General features: G+C 38.7%; 1 protein-coding gene across 3 annotated transcripts in view; it reads right to left on the reverse strand.

The window, feature by feature from the left end:
- The window catches only part of LOC126272627 (ATP-dependent RNA helicase DHX30-like), a 268,564-nt gene that overhangs the window by 199,107 nt on the left and 54,690 nt on the right, over positions 1 to 14,767 (reverse strand). For 2 of the 3 annotated variants that reach the window (XM_049975586.1, XM_049975587.1), the window contains 5 exons: positions 9,235 to 9,515; positions 8,730 to 9,103; positions 3,694 to 3,748; positions 3,396 to 3,561; positions 3,055 to 3,265 (listed from right to left, as the gene is read on the reverse strand). In XM_049975586.1, the coding sequence (XP_049831543.1) occupies positions 3,055 to 3,265; positions 3,396 to 3,561; positions 3,694 to 3,748; positions 8,730 to 9,103; positions 9,235 to 9,515 (1,087 nt within the window). Of the gene's footprint in view, positions 1 to 3,054; positions 3,266 to 3,395; positions 3,562 to 3,693; positions 3,749 to 3,971; positions 4,131 to 8,729; positions 9,104 to 9,234; positions 9,516 to 14,767 lie in introns of those variants that run through there. The other variant, XM_049975588.1, reaches the window with a different exon arrangement.

Below are 14,767 nucleotides of genomic sequence, written 5' to 3' on the forward strand. Positions count from 1 at the left end.
GGATGTAGGTTGCAGTAGGTACTGGGAGATGAAGCAGCTTGCACAGGATAGAGTAGCATGGAGAGCTGCATCAAACCAGTCTCAGGACTGAAGACAACAACAACAACAACAACAACAAGCTAGAACTAAAAGATAAGTTTATGTAAGGTAGATATCAATTCACACCTATCAACAAGCCGCCGAAGAAAAAGTGTATTGGTTGGAAAACCCTGTAGCTAAAAGACAACAATATCCGGGAATCTGAATCATGTGAATGGGAGCTTCAACTACACTATGAACATACAACAGCAGCTACAACTAGGGAAAGGGAAACTTCAGAGGAAAGAGAGATGCACATGCAACGAGACTGATTCAGAAAGCAATAACCAAGAATTGTGAATTTACATTTACCTCTATTACTCAAATCATGCTGAACTCTTAACAGGATGGACTGATGTCATATGTAACTACTGTTGGCCAAGGAAATATAAATGGGAACCATTAGATATGTGTTGCTCCAATGAGAAAGTGAAGCTGTTGCCACTTCATGAGTCTCCACAGCCACTGCTTTCTTATGTAGTAGTACAACAGATTCAAAGCATTTTCTGAACAATATCAGGGCATACAATTTGTTTTCAAATCACGTATTTCATAGTGTCATGTATAGTGCAAGAAGATGGTTTTATGCCTAATTTTAAGGTACAGTGCCAAATCTGCCACAAAACTGGATGATTTCTCCTCCTTCGAGGTGAAAATCCAAAATTTCTACAAGTTTATTACATAGGCAATGAAAAATTAGAGGCTGATCAAGAATCTGCTAATATACCTGTCACACAACAAGACATTGTTTTATATCTGCAAAGACTACTTATCTGCACAATCACTCGGTATGACTATTTCAAACTGCAATAGACAGAATGCCTACAAATGAGAATAAAGTAGGGATATGTGCTGACAATATTAATAAATATGTGAAATACTTGTTCATTAAGCATATGAACATGTTTTTGTAGTCAAAATATTTCTTGCAGAAAATTAAGTGTACTGAAATAACAAACGAATATATTTTACAGTTGGGTTTTAGGTACATTACACATTATGGATGTAAATTTGTAATTTAAAAAGGAATCAAAGTGTAATCTATGATTTAATTGTTCTAACTAAACATTTGGTTTGAAATTGGTGTACATGTGCAAAAGTCAGAACTTTAAGGTTAGACCCCAATTTTTATGAATGCCACAGGTGAGGACATATTCATTTGTCGCATTTAGTTTTCAGTGATTCAAATATGGCCCTTGATTTAAAGCAATTGCATTTTCCCACGTGGCTTGAATTCGCTACGAGTTTCAACAAGGCCAGGGCCAATCACTTTGGATGGCTGATGTCAAACATGTCAGGCAATGCTGGGCACTTCATCTAGTTTTAGGATAAAAACCAACTGTAAACAACTCACTATTATACTATCTGTTTTCTCCATTTGCTATTATCCAAGATAAAAAAATAGTGTGCAGTCAGATCATATAGAGCCTACTTATGTGTTTGTCCACACAAATTAAGAGTAAAATATACTAACACACTCACAAAAGGAGCATGCAGGACATTGATTCCAAATGGATTATTGAAGTATTAAAGGAATGTAATGGTTCTCTACTGTATATCTAAGGTACACTTTGTACGTTTGTTTACACAATGCAGTATTTTATTTTAGTCATTATATCTTAATGAACCACATAGGAATTATAGCTCTATTATGATTTTATCATGACAGACCCATTAATAAAAAAAAATCAGTCAGAGAAAGATAGTATGGATTTCTCATTTATTACAATTATTGTGTTAGACAGGAATGGTACCCAATACAAACCATCAGCATAAACAGGCACCACATTAAAAGGGGCCTAAGCAAACATGGTTTGGATACAGAAGTTGTTAAAATATGCCTCAGAATAATATTATGAGAGCAGAGAAACACTGCAGGAGTATAAATCTCAGTTTTCTCTAGTATTTGAAATTACAAGGAGACCACTTGCATCAAATGCTTATGACTTAGTGTTAAGAAGTTTATATTTTGAGATCTAACCTGAAAATCTGAGTGAGGTAGATCTGCTAGTACGGGGAGACATGTAACACAACAGCAAAATTAAGCAAGGCTAAAACCCGTTAGTTACAAATTATGACAATATCAATATGACTGTCACACTGTTCACAGAGAAAAAATATTGGACAAAAATATAAAACATCATCTGTGGAGCACAACAGAGTGTGGGGTTCAATCTACTACAGTTTGAAACAGTATCAGAATTGTGATTATTGTGGATGATGGTGTTTTCAGCCCCTACTGTGAGAAGTGAAATATGGTTCAAGGAAACCATGTCATTAGTTTTAGATTAATAGAAATTTGAGTATTGTTACTGGGAGTATCAAAGATATATGTAACAATGTAGAAAAAGATAGATTGCTACTTACTGTAAAGAAGACAAGTCAAGTTGCAGACAGGCACAATTAAACGACACTAACATAAAGCTTTTGGCAACAGCCTTCATCAGTAAAAACACACACACACACACACACACACACACACACACACACACACACACACACCAAAATCACACATACACAAGCAAGCACACCTCATGCACACATGACCACCAACACCTGCATCTCAGGCCAGAATACAGAACAGGTCAAATCACCAGATTGACATACAAATTTGCAGTCAGAGTGTGTGGGATAACCACGAGAGCATGATTTCTTTCAAATTTTATGAGCTCTTTATGATGGCCTCTTCATCATCTTAAAGGCATTCTTTAGTAACATGAAATCACTACGCCCAATTTCAAAGTCAACTAATGCTCATGACCATTACAGCACGTATTTGAAGCAACACTGATTTACAGCTTCATGAAGGTGCTACTACCACCACTCTCATTGAAATGGCATGGAATTTGACTAGACATCTTTCAGATGTAAAAGCATGCCTACCAACTTTTGTTTATCTCTCACAACTCCTCCTTTGTGTTCTTTTTTTCCATCAGTGTATGTACATAACAGCTGTCACAATTCATCTTAACTCACCCGCTCATCTCTTTCTTCAGCAACTCTTTCAGCAAGAGAGATTGCTGCAATTCTTCTTGGTTCAGTTACCACTACAGTACACTCAGATCCATGGCCTTTCTTAATCCAATCATCAAATATGAATTGTGGAACTTGAGTACTTTTCCCACAGCCAGTTTCTCCTCTGATTATGAGAACTCTATTATTTTCCAGGAGTTCTAACAACTGTTCCCTGTACAATATTATTGAAGTTTAGTTCACTTTACATTTAAGTAAAAAACTAAGAAAGTAAATATCCAAGTAACATGCAACACCTATTAATTCAAAATTCATGTTGTGTAGAAATGATGAGCGGGGCATACCTAAACTGGTAAATCGGAAGTTCAGATTTTCTGCTTCCCATCTTCATTCTTCTTTCAAGTCTTCTTTGAAGTTCAGAACTTCGATTTTTGAATACAGTTTCATTTTTAATATTAAAGCTGAAGGTTTGAGTGACAGTACCGGTTTCAGTGTCCACAGTATCGGCATCTGGAGTGAAATATTTAGCAGATTGTTAAAAAACAAGGAGCATGGTCAGACATAAAAGAGCCTGAAGGCCCTAATCTTGCCTAAGTATACAAACAAACAAGGGCAAACTAATTGCTGTAACATTCGACTGACCTTGTAATACTTCTGTGCAACTTTCAGTGGCATCAGCTATTGTATTCTTGACACACTGAAAAACAAGAAGTACATAAGATAGCAAGTGAAATGGAAACAGTTTCTACAAAAAAAGTCCTAGCTCTAACATATGTCTAAATCTATTTGAAAATTAGAAGTGTAAGGAAACCAATAAAAAGAAAATTTGAAATGTTAGTATTGACTATTGTACTTACTAAACAAGAAAGTAAAAATAGCTCAGAACATCAATGAAGACAGAGAAAGATGGCTGCACTCACCCGATTTGCAAGTTTGCAATCTCTTCTGTCCAAACAGCAACATCTTTTCTGCCTTTTTGATGTCTGATGACTATTACTGGCTTTCTTGTTTAATACATGTGATCTCGAATCCTTCTTCATTTATGTTTATTGACAGAGGTAATATGGCTCAGACAGACTCTAAAAACAAGCAAATCATAGTGCAAAAAATGGAATTTGCAATGCAAGCAATATAAGACTTCATTTCTTTATAGTAAAAGACAGCACACAAGTGTCAGTCAATTACAGTCAGCACTTCTGTTTTCTAAACACATGGCCATGCCAGAGCAGACAGGGGCTGTGAAAGACTGAATACGGGAGACAACATGGTACACAAGGAGTCCCAGATCTTTAAGGGTAAAATTATACAGATAGTAACAAATCCTAAACTGAATATGGTGAGAAAAGAAACACATGGGAGGAAATGAGTATTTAGCTTCTTTTCTTAACAAACAACTTACAGCTTATAACAACGTAAGTTCATAGAGTCATTGTTATCAACATTTATGTGATCCCAGATATTGTAGGAGATTGCAACTGTCAAAAATTATTTTTTAATAGGAAAAGGACACTGGGATGCATATCCCCCTATAACACAGCACCCTGGGTTGTGAAAGTATTGAGATAAGGATTTCTGAAGTCTTATTTGGCAGTGAGATCATTAGACATTTTTTCACTATTCACTTATGAATTAACAGTGGAAAATTTAAGTGCTACAGACAAGTCACACACAAGAATGAAAGACACAAGCTGACCATTCTTTCTGATCCTTACTGATTGTTTCAGATTAAAATGCCTGTCAGCATAACAAAAAACTTTATGTAATAAACTTTAGTTCTTATGTAACAGAACACTTTCAGCCAAGACATACAATTGCTTGAAATTATCCTTCCCTTTCCATATCTGTTTACTTGTATTTACTTTACCATCTTTCTTTGTGTGGTTCAAGTTTTCATTTTAGATTTCTCTTTTAGGAATTATCCCCATATTAGATATCAGAATCACCTGTTATTTGCAGTGATATATTTCATGGGGGATAACTTCCATGAATTAATCCTGCAAAGCCTCATGACAGCAACACAGCACTGCTCTTCTTAATTTTGATGCTTTTTTACAAATCCTTTTGAAGTAATTGAGGTATTTCAGTAAAAGCACGAGGTCAAAATAGCTCGATTCTGACAATTAGTTTTACTTAAAAGGCAATGTTTTAATAGCTCAAAAAATGGCTCTGAGCACTATGGGACTTAACATCTGAGGTCATCAGTCCCCTAGAACTACTTAAACCTAAATAACCTAAGGACATCACACACATCCATGCCCGAGGCAGGATTCGAACCTGCAACCGTAGCGGTCGCACGGTTCTAGACTGTAGCGCCCAGAACCGCTCTGCCACACCGACCGGCTTTTAATAGCTATTAATTCTGTAAGACACCGAAAACACACTTAATACCTCTCCTACACAAAATTCAGTTTCACTTTTGTAAGTAACTGTTTGATATATACAACAATAAAATTGTTTGATTTTTATTTTGGCATTTTCCTTCTGATTTTTGTTTTTTATGTTTTTAGCCCTTTCAGCTCCCTTTAAAGCTGAATCAGTATTGTATAAACACTATTTGTATGTAAAAGGAAATGACAGTTTGTGATTGTCAACAAATGTCATTCAGCTGGACTGAAGCATCTGTATAACTGCCATCAGTATAGCTTAAAATTATATTAAATTTAATTTTATTCATAAGACACAAACTTCTACTGCAGATCTTGTCTGATGGCATGAGAATGGTGTCACAAGCCACCAGAATAAATGAAGCACCATCAAGTGAAGGGGGAGGCAGTTTTGGGAAGTCCAGGCACATCATCACAGATGTAGCACACGAACTGACAGCTACATATGTGCAGTGTGTATTTTTCAATATGGTGCTGTATTTCTTTTGCCTAATGTGAAGTTCACAACAATGATGCAGCAAGATAGTTCTCTGCAGCGATAAGCTTTTTGTTTATGCATGAAACCAAATAACCAAAGATTATGCAAAGATTTTGTTTGTTATTTATAAAGTTAAAAACAAAAAATGAACCTGCATCTTGGGACAACCAAGTAACAGAAAAGAATTATATTCACAGGGGTTGTGCATTTGCGATTGTACATTATGGGCTTTTATTAATGCCAATTCAGAGAAATTGGCAGATCTCAACAGGACTGGAGCCATTTTAATTACGATAAAGCCATTTCTAATTTTGACAACTGCTGTCACTTCTCCTAATGCATCTTCAATCTGTTCAAATACAGCTGTTTCATTGCCAAGAACATATTTTCGGTCAGCTCAGTTAATATCACATATTACGGGACATTTGTGTCTCCTCATCTTTCAAGTCAGCTTTTCTCCCTTGGTATTACCAGAGAAGAAGTTGAAAGTGTCCTGGTATTCAAGTAAAACTTCTGGGGGTCTTTTGATACCAGTGTGAGACCTTGATTTATTTCATGGTCAACCCCCCTCCCCCACCCCCCCAACTCCACTATGGTGCCACCCCCTCCAATAGGTGCTCTAGCCATGGGAAATACCTGCTCATAGCACTGGCTGTCTGACATGGCAACCATGGTCAGGAGTGGGGCACACATGGGGAGTTGACAGTGCTGGTACCAACTGTTCAATCCCTGCATTGTGGAGTGTTACCTAACAAGCCTCACCACAAATGGATAGTGTTGGGTTTTGGGGCATTATATATTCCAATTCTGCAAACAGTGTTAAGGATGAAATAGCACTTATATTTGAATGTATGCCATGTTGGTGACCTCCACCATACTAATAAATTTAGAAAAACGGAAGGTAAATCTGGTTCTTGGGGACTGTATGTATATGGACAGAAAACATGCGGGAAAATTTAGGAAGGAAATGAAGAAAGGGGGAAATGAAGAAAGGGGGAAATGAAGAAAGGGGGAAATGAAGAAAGGGGGAAATGAAGAAAGAAAGAACTGAAGAAAGAAAGAACTGAAGAAAGAAAGAACTGAAGAAAGAAAGAACTGAAGAAAGAAAGAACTGAAGAAAGAAAGAAAGAAATGAAGAAAGAAAGAAAGAAATGAAGAAAGAAAGAAAGAAATGAAGAAAGAAAGAAAGAAATGAAGAAAGAAAGAAAGAAATGAAGAAAGAAAGAAATGAAGAAAGAAAGAAATGAAGAAAGAAAGAAATGAAGAAAGAAATGAAGAAAGAAAGAAATGAAGAAAGAAAGAAATGAAGAAAGAAAGCATATAACTGGAACCAGAGCCATTGTTAAGGAGAGTATGCAGAACTCCTAGAGAGAGAGAGAGAGAGAGAGAGAGAGAGAGAGAGAGAGAGAGAGAGACAGAGAGAGGGGGGGGGGGAGGGGGAGGAAAGATTTCAGTTAAGAGAATTACAGCACAGGAACAGAATAAGAGCACACTGTCTCATGGCACCCATGATGGCCACGCATGTGACACAAAATAGTTGTGTGCCCTTGGGGGAGAGACTGGTTACTTCTGATTCAAATAAACCATCTTGGCATAACCCTGAAGTGAAACAGGTAAAGGGTTGCTGTTGTGACCATGATTCAACTGAATGTAGGAAACAACCCAAAAGAAACTTGACGAGTCTGGACTGGCCAATCCGGGGCAGGAACAATGGACAGTAAGACGCACAACAAAGAAATCTACAAATGGAGAGCACTACAGATAAACCAAGTCCAACCAGTAATCAAAAGAGAGAAACACTGAGATGTAACAAAAACAGAGACCCAGAACCAACAGTACTTTGCACCAATGAAGTGAATACAGCATTAAGTTTCATCTTGGTGCACAGCAGAACCTACAAGGTGGCTGTGACTACCAATTGGTTGGCAGAATGGTGTGCTGTGCCACAACAAGGTGGTGCTGGTCCTAGCAGCCAACATCCAATTCCATGCCCTCCAGTCAGCAGCTGCGATACCAGATGCAAGGTCAATTTTAGGAAAATATTCTACTCTCAAGAGGTCTTCTGGACATGCTATAGTGTAGGTTTCTACTTTTGTGTGAGCATTCAGTTATTTAAAATCACTTCATATCTGAAGGCACCCAATGAGTTTCCTGACTACCATAAGAGGCCGGAGCAAGCACTTATTTTAACTGTGCTAATCACCCCATGCTGATGAAGCCCAAGTTTCTGCTTAACAGCTGTCTGTAAGGAGACAGAAATGGGCATTACCTGGCAGATGCAGGGTATCTCATCAGGCTCCAAGGAGATATAAGCCTGTTCACAACTGTGAGGTTTCTAATTAACCTGTTAGCACAGGGATTACCTGAGGAACTACTGCCAATTCAAGTGGTTAGATAATACTATAGCAGTGTGTTGGGTTATGTGAGCAAACCACCCATCACACAAAAACAAGACCAAATTTGACAAAAAACACCAAATTAGGCAAAAAACGTGGAATTTGGTAAAACATGCAATTTAGCAAGAATATAAAATTTGTCAAAAAATACCAAATTTTGCAAAAGCAAAGAATTTGGGGAAAATCCTCAAATCTGGCAAAGACATACAATTTGTCAAAAAACAACAAATTATAGAAAAGATCACTGAATTTAGCAAAAAATAGCAGCAATTTTATCTGTAAAGTAGAACAATTTTTTTACTGTCCATAACATTTCTTCAAAATGCTTTACCTTAATAAGCAATAAAGGCCCCTCACCCAAAGAAAAAAAAAGAAAAGAAAAAAGAAAAAGAAACACCAACAACAAGATTGTAACTGTACCTGAAAGTAAGTGTGAAGGGTATTTAACTGTCGTTCAAACTCAGATGGCAAAGCAACAAGAGGTGGAGGTGGCATCTCCATTCTTCTTTCAATACAGGGAGTTCCATCTTTCAGCAGTCGTCCCTGTGCAGTAAGCCAATTAAGAGCATACAGTGCAGCAATTTTAGCAGCTTGAGATTTGGTGTGTCCTTCTCCAGAAAACACTGCATGGGAGGGCCACCGTAAATGGTATGAACACTGCCATGAGTCCTTCATGCGACTGTAACTGGGGATTGCACAATAAGCATCACTGCGTAAGTGGTGCGCCACTTCCACAAATACATTATGAAGAGTAGCTTTTGGTTGTGGGAAACGCCTAGCAACCATTTCTAACACTGCAAACAAAATACGAAAACATCAATTTTCACTTGAATTTTCATTCCTTAAAATTGTTTGAATATTATTTATTATATTTAAGTAATCTACCAAGTAAGAATACAACAGTGTGCAATAAAAGGCCACTTACCTGCCTTACAGACAGATGTCTCCGACTTATGTGATGGGTTAATGTTTCTGTCCACCAATATTTTTTCATTTTTCAGCTGTGCAATAGAAACTTTGGATGTTTTATTTTTCTTATTCTTGGAAGGCGAAATTTTATCATCTAATGTATAAAGTGACATGATTTTTTGTACTGGTTGGAGGTTCCCATCTTCACCTATTATATTTTTTTGTTTCAATAAACTCAGAGCTAATTGGGCAGCTTCATGTTGAGCCTGACTTTTTGAATTTCCTCTTCCCACTGTTCTGTAAATTAAAAACCATTTGAAATGGTATATTTACAATACATATTCAAAAAATGAAATGGTTCAATACCTCAACTGCTTCAAGCAAACTAATAAGAATAAATGTTGTAGGGAAGTTCTGGTAGAATGTAAATACTTCTGGATTAAAGCAGACTATGTACTGAAAAGCAGAAGCATTGAGCCATTGATAGATACCACAAAAGGAAAGAAAACATGCTAGATTTCGGGGTGAGAGAGACGCACGGGAGTGTGTGAGGACAAAGGTTACCGGAGATTTAAGCCAGGGCAATTACAGCACTGAAGGATGGATGTGACGTACACATAACTCCTATATGGCAGTGGAATGAATGATCTAGATTGTTCGGGCTGTGAAGAAGATGAAAGTTGAGCATGTTATATCCAACAGCATGTTATGCCACTGGGTGATCAACTTTGTTCTTGGCAACAGTTTGGCAGTGACCATTTGTCCTAGTAGAAAGTTTATTCATAATCATATTGACAAAAAAAACTGCGGCCTCTTCAGTGGAGATGGTATATGGCATAATTGCTTTCACGAGTGGCTCAGCCTCTGATGCAGTAGGATAAGCCTGTGACAGGATGGGAGTAGGAAGTGCTGGCCAGGTGGATTAGGCAGCTCTTGCACCTCGGTCTTCCACAGGAGAATGGTCTCTGTAATATGAGGTTGGGCGTGGCGGAGGCACAGGGAAGGACTAGGATGTTGCATAGGTCGGGTGGGCAATGGAACACCATTTCAGGAGAGGTTGTATGGGTATTTGATACATTGTATGTTATTTTTAGGGCATGGTGAGATGTAATCTAAGCTCTGATGAATGTAACTCTGCTGTCCGAGTTCAGGGTGATACTGGGTGACGATGGGAGCATTCGTGAGTAACCAGTTTTTGGAAGCGATGAGAGGATTGGAGATGTGTGAAGATATGGTATGGGAAACCTGTTTGTTGACTAGGTTTGGGGGTAGTGCCTGTCTGTTAAGGTCTTTGTGATACCTTCTGCACACTGGGTAAGCGAGTTCTCATCACTGCAGATACATTATCCATGGGGGGTTAGGGTATGGAAGAGCATTTTTTGGTGTGGGAGGGATGGCAGCTGTCTAAATGCAGATACTCTTGGTGGTTAGTGAATTTAATGTGGACACAGGTGAGAATGAAGTCATCAGAGAGGTAGTCAATGTCGAGGAAGGTGGCATACTGGGTTGATGAGGGCTAACTGAAGCAGACAAGCGAGGGTGGTCTAAAGATTCTGAAGGGATAAGGATAGAGTGTCTCGATCCTCAGTCCACATCATGATATCAATGAACCTGAACCAGATTAGGGGTTGGGAGTTCTGGGAGGATAGGCGAGTTCCTCTAGATGGCCCATAAACTGTTGGTTTAGGAAGGTGTCTGTGGCTGTGCCGGGGATTAGTCTGCATACCTTTTCTTTAAATAGAAATAGTTGTGTGTCAGGATATAGTTGATAAGATCTGTAAGGTATATGTTAAGTCATTCAGACTCACTACCTCATTCCTTTCACACCTTGCCAACTGCTACATGATAACTATTTTTCCTTTGAAGGAAAGCTACACAAACAAATTTGTGGCACTGAGAAGGGCACCTGCATGACTATGCCAAACTATAAGCCATCTACTGGAAACCTTCATAGCCCCCCAAAACTACCAACCTCTCATCTGGTTAAGATTCACTAGTGATATCATGATCTGAACCCAGGGCCAAGACAACCTATCCTCATTCCTTCACTAACTCAAGACCTTCTCTCCCAACATGCAACCTGGATGCTGATGTCCAAACAGATTTCCCATGTCATATCCTTCACTCCCCCTCCCCCCTTTACAATCGGCTACTAAGGAGTGCCACTCCCTCCCTTCTGTTAAGAACCAGTATCATCCTGAACTGGGATAGTTGAACCATATCCTTTGTCAAGGCTTTGATTATCTCTCATCATATCCTGAAATGGGGGACATCCTACCCAAGACCCTTCCCAACCCTCCTAACGCAGTGTTCCATCATCCACCTACAAAACTCCTTGGTCCATTTCTACGCCACTCCCATTCCCAACCCCTTGCTACAGGGATCATATCCCTGTGGATGACACAGGTGCAAGACCTACCTAACCCACCCACTTAGCCCTTTCAATTCCAGTCCTGTCATTGTCTTATTCCTACATCATCAGAGGTCAGGTCACCCATCTCATATATCAACTCTGCTGCAAACACTGCACAGCTTTTTGTGTCAATATGGACCAGCTGTCCACTAGGATAAATTGCCACCACCAAACAGTTGCCAAGAACAAAGATGACCACCTGGTGACAAAACATGATCAATTTCAATGGTTCGTTCACAACCTGGGCCATCTGGATCCTTCTCTCCACCACCAGCTTCTCTAAACAATACAGAGGGAAGAACAGTTTCCCCTTCCTCTGTCCTGTTCTGCTTCCCAACTCACACCTTCAGTGCACCAATGCCTCTGGCACCTGTGCATCACTTGCCTAGCCCTTGCACCTGCCACCTTTCCCACCCATGACTTACCTAGTCAGCAAGTTGGCTGCCTCCCTCTGAGCTGCCAAGCTGCCAGTCACCCAACCCATGCTCTCTCCCTGGCTCCTGTCTTCCTCTCCCGTTACCCACTGCACCCAAGACAAGTGACCCCCCTCCACTCCCCACCCCCACCATAAGTCACAACTTATCCCACCTAAAAATAAGTGGACCATGGAGCAATTATCCTAATGGGACAGAAATCATTAGATAGGATGTATACATACAGACACACAAATGACTAAAATTTCAGAAAAATTGAATCATTTATTCAAGAGAAAGAGCTTGTTGCTCTTGATGACAAGTCATCTGGCTTATATTTCATAAAGATAAAACCCACCCTGTCACAACCCTTTAGGATCCTACATCCTTTTACTAGTCTCACCCCCACTCTTCAAAACAGGGCATATGTGTAATATCAGTATGCTGCTTTAATTTTGTCTTTTCAGTTTATCTGGATTCAAATACACTGAAGATTTTCTTTTGCAGTAAATTAATAATTTGCATAAATTTAATCTATTGTTTTGACTTTGTTTACATTGGGTTTCAGCAATATGCAAATTGAAGGAAACATGTTCGGTTAAAAGTTCATGTATCATCACAACTTTTACATTATACAAACTTCAGGCACATGGTAGGAATAAAATTGCTATATCAATTATTGAGTAATTAATGATTAAAGTTACAATGTTTCTAGTCATCGAAAGACAGCTATTTTTATGTTTTCAAACTAAGAAACAAATTGTATCCACAATAGAAAAATGACATGACAATTTTTCTGTCATACTAATGTTTTAATTGGTGTTAGTTAATGGAATTTTAATTATGACTATACAGAAATGTAAAGTTTTACTCATAGAAAAAAATGTAATTTATAGCCTTAATAGAAACAGATTCTTTCTGGTCTTTGTATGAAATAATTCACTTTTATTTCACGTAAAATTTTGAGTAATTTGAGAAGATGTATGTAAAAGTTTTAATTGTTATACCTAAAAATTTAATATGTAACAACGCCAGGAATTGTTTAAAATCATACAATACAGGCAATTTGTACACTGGAGTTCAGTTTAATGTCAGTCATGAGACGGCATTAAGTCAATTTTGCATGTTGGGAGTGCGAAATACGACTCGTTGTGAACACGATTTCCTGGAGCTTATTTCTACAATTGCACGATTCCCGAGTGGCAATTTAGTACCATCAAGATGAACCTATGGCAGGCATTAAGCAGCAGCACCCCAAATTACACAAGATACATATTATTTATTTGGTGGAGGATATCCTTAATACAATGTGCTATTTGGTTTTCTTGTGTTAAGCAGCAATACACATCCCAAAGTTCACCACACAAAAATCGTTTTTCGCCATGTTATCTTACAGCCCACAGTTTCTACTGCTTGTCTCTGTGCTCACCAAACCCTACCTTGGCCAGCAAGATTGCTTGATCTCTCCCCAATTCAGAACATTTGGAGCTCTCCAACTAGCTTGGGATTTTAATGATCTTAAGTGAGAGATGGACAGAATTTGGCAAAATATCCCTCAGGACATTGAACAACTCTGTTGATCAATGCCAAGACAAATAAATGCAATGGACTGCAAGTGGACTAACTCATTATTGACTTCCTCTATTTTTGAAGCTCTTTCTCTTCAATAAATCATCCAATTTTTTGGAAATAGTAATCATTTGTTTGTACATGTACATCACATCACATCACATCACATACATCACATCTACAGATTTCAGTCCCATTCGAATAATCCCTTAGTGGTCTCTCTCTCTCTCTCTCTCTCTCTCTCTCTCTCTCTCTCTCTCTCTCTCTCTCTCTCTCTCTCTCTCTCCCCCCCCCCCCCCCCCCCCCCCAAGTGCATTTAAAGAATAAAAGTATAGTTATAATTATCCTATGGATATGGTCCTATGGTTAGCAACGCATTCAAGAACAGATACATAATAACAAAAAGAGTGACATGTTCAATGCACATCTCTTTCACATAAAAGAAAAGTAGTAACAAAAAACAAACACAGCAGCTCATGGTATGTTTCACACATTCTTTGTCAATTTTAGGTGCACCTAATTCTACATCTACTTGGAGATCTACAGCTACATCGGTACTCTGTGAGCCACCGTACAGTGGGTGGCAGAGGGTACTCCTTACCAATACTAGTCATTTCCATTCCTGTTCTACTTGCCACTGTATGAGCCCCGATTTCTCAAATAGTAACTTTGTGGTCCTTACACACATGTAAGTTAGCAGCTGTATGCAAATGCCAGTCCTCTAAATTTTCTCAAGACTGTGCCTCGAAAAGAACGTTGCCTTCCCTCCAGGGTGCTCATTCTATTTCATATTGCTTTGCAACATCCCATTCAGTAACAGATTCAATGTATAATATTGCCTGACAAGGGGTAAAATATAAGCATGAAGCTTTTCAGACAAGGAAGGTGGCTGGATAGGAGGCACACTTCAATACCGCAAAACCAGTTGTGAGATGTTGTGCAACAATTGATAGATCTGTACAGAGACCACTTGGAAGGGCAAAACCCAGAATGGAAGACTGCGGCTGACAACGGTGGAGGGTAGCCCACACAGACTATGAAGGGACTGAAGAACCTAGAGAGGACACAAAGCGTACCCAGCACACCCACTTGCACTGTTTGATTAACTAATGAGCTTTGGTGCAAAGACATTTAAAGGTAATGAGATGGTAGAG

Source organism: Schistocerca gregaria, chromosome 5 (assembly GCF_023897955.1).
Source record: "Schistocerca gregaria isolate iqSchGreg1 chromosome 5, iqSchGreg1.2, whole genome shotgun sequence".
In the NCBI taxonomy this organism is placed as follows: Eukaryota; Metazoa; Arthropoda; class Insecta; order Orthoptera; family Acrididae; genus Schistocerca; species Schistocerca gregaria.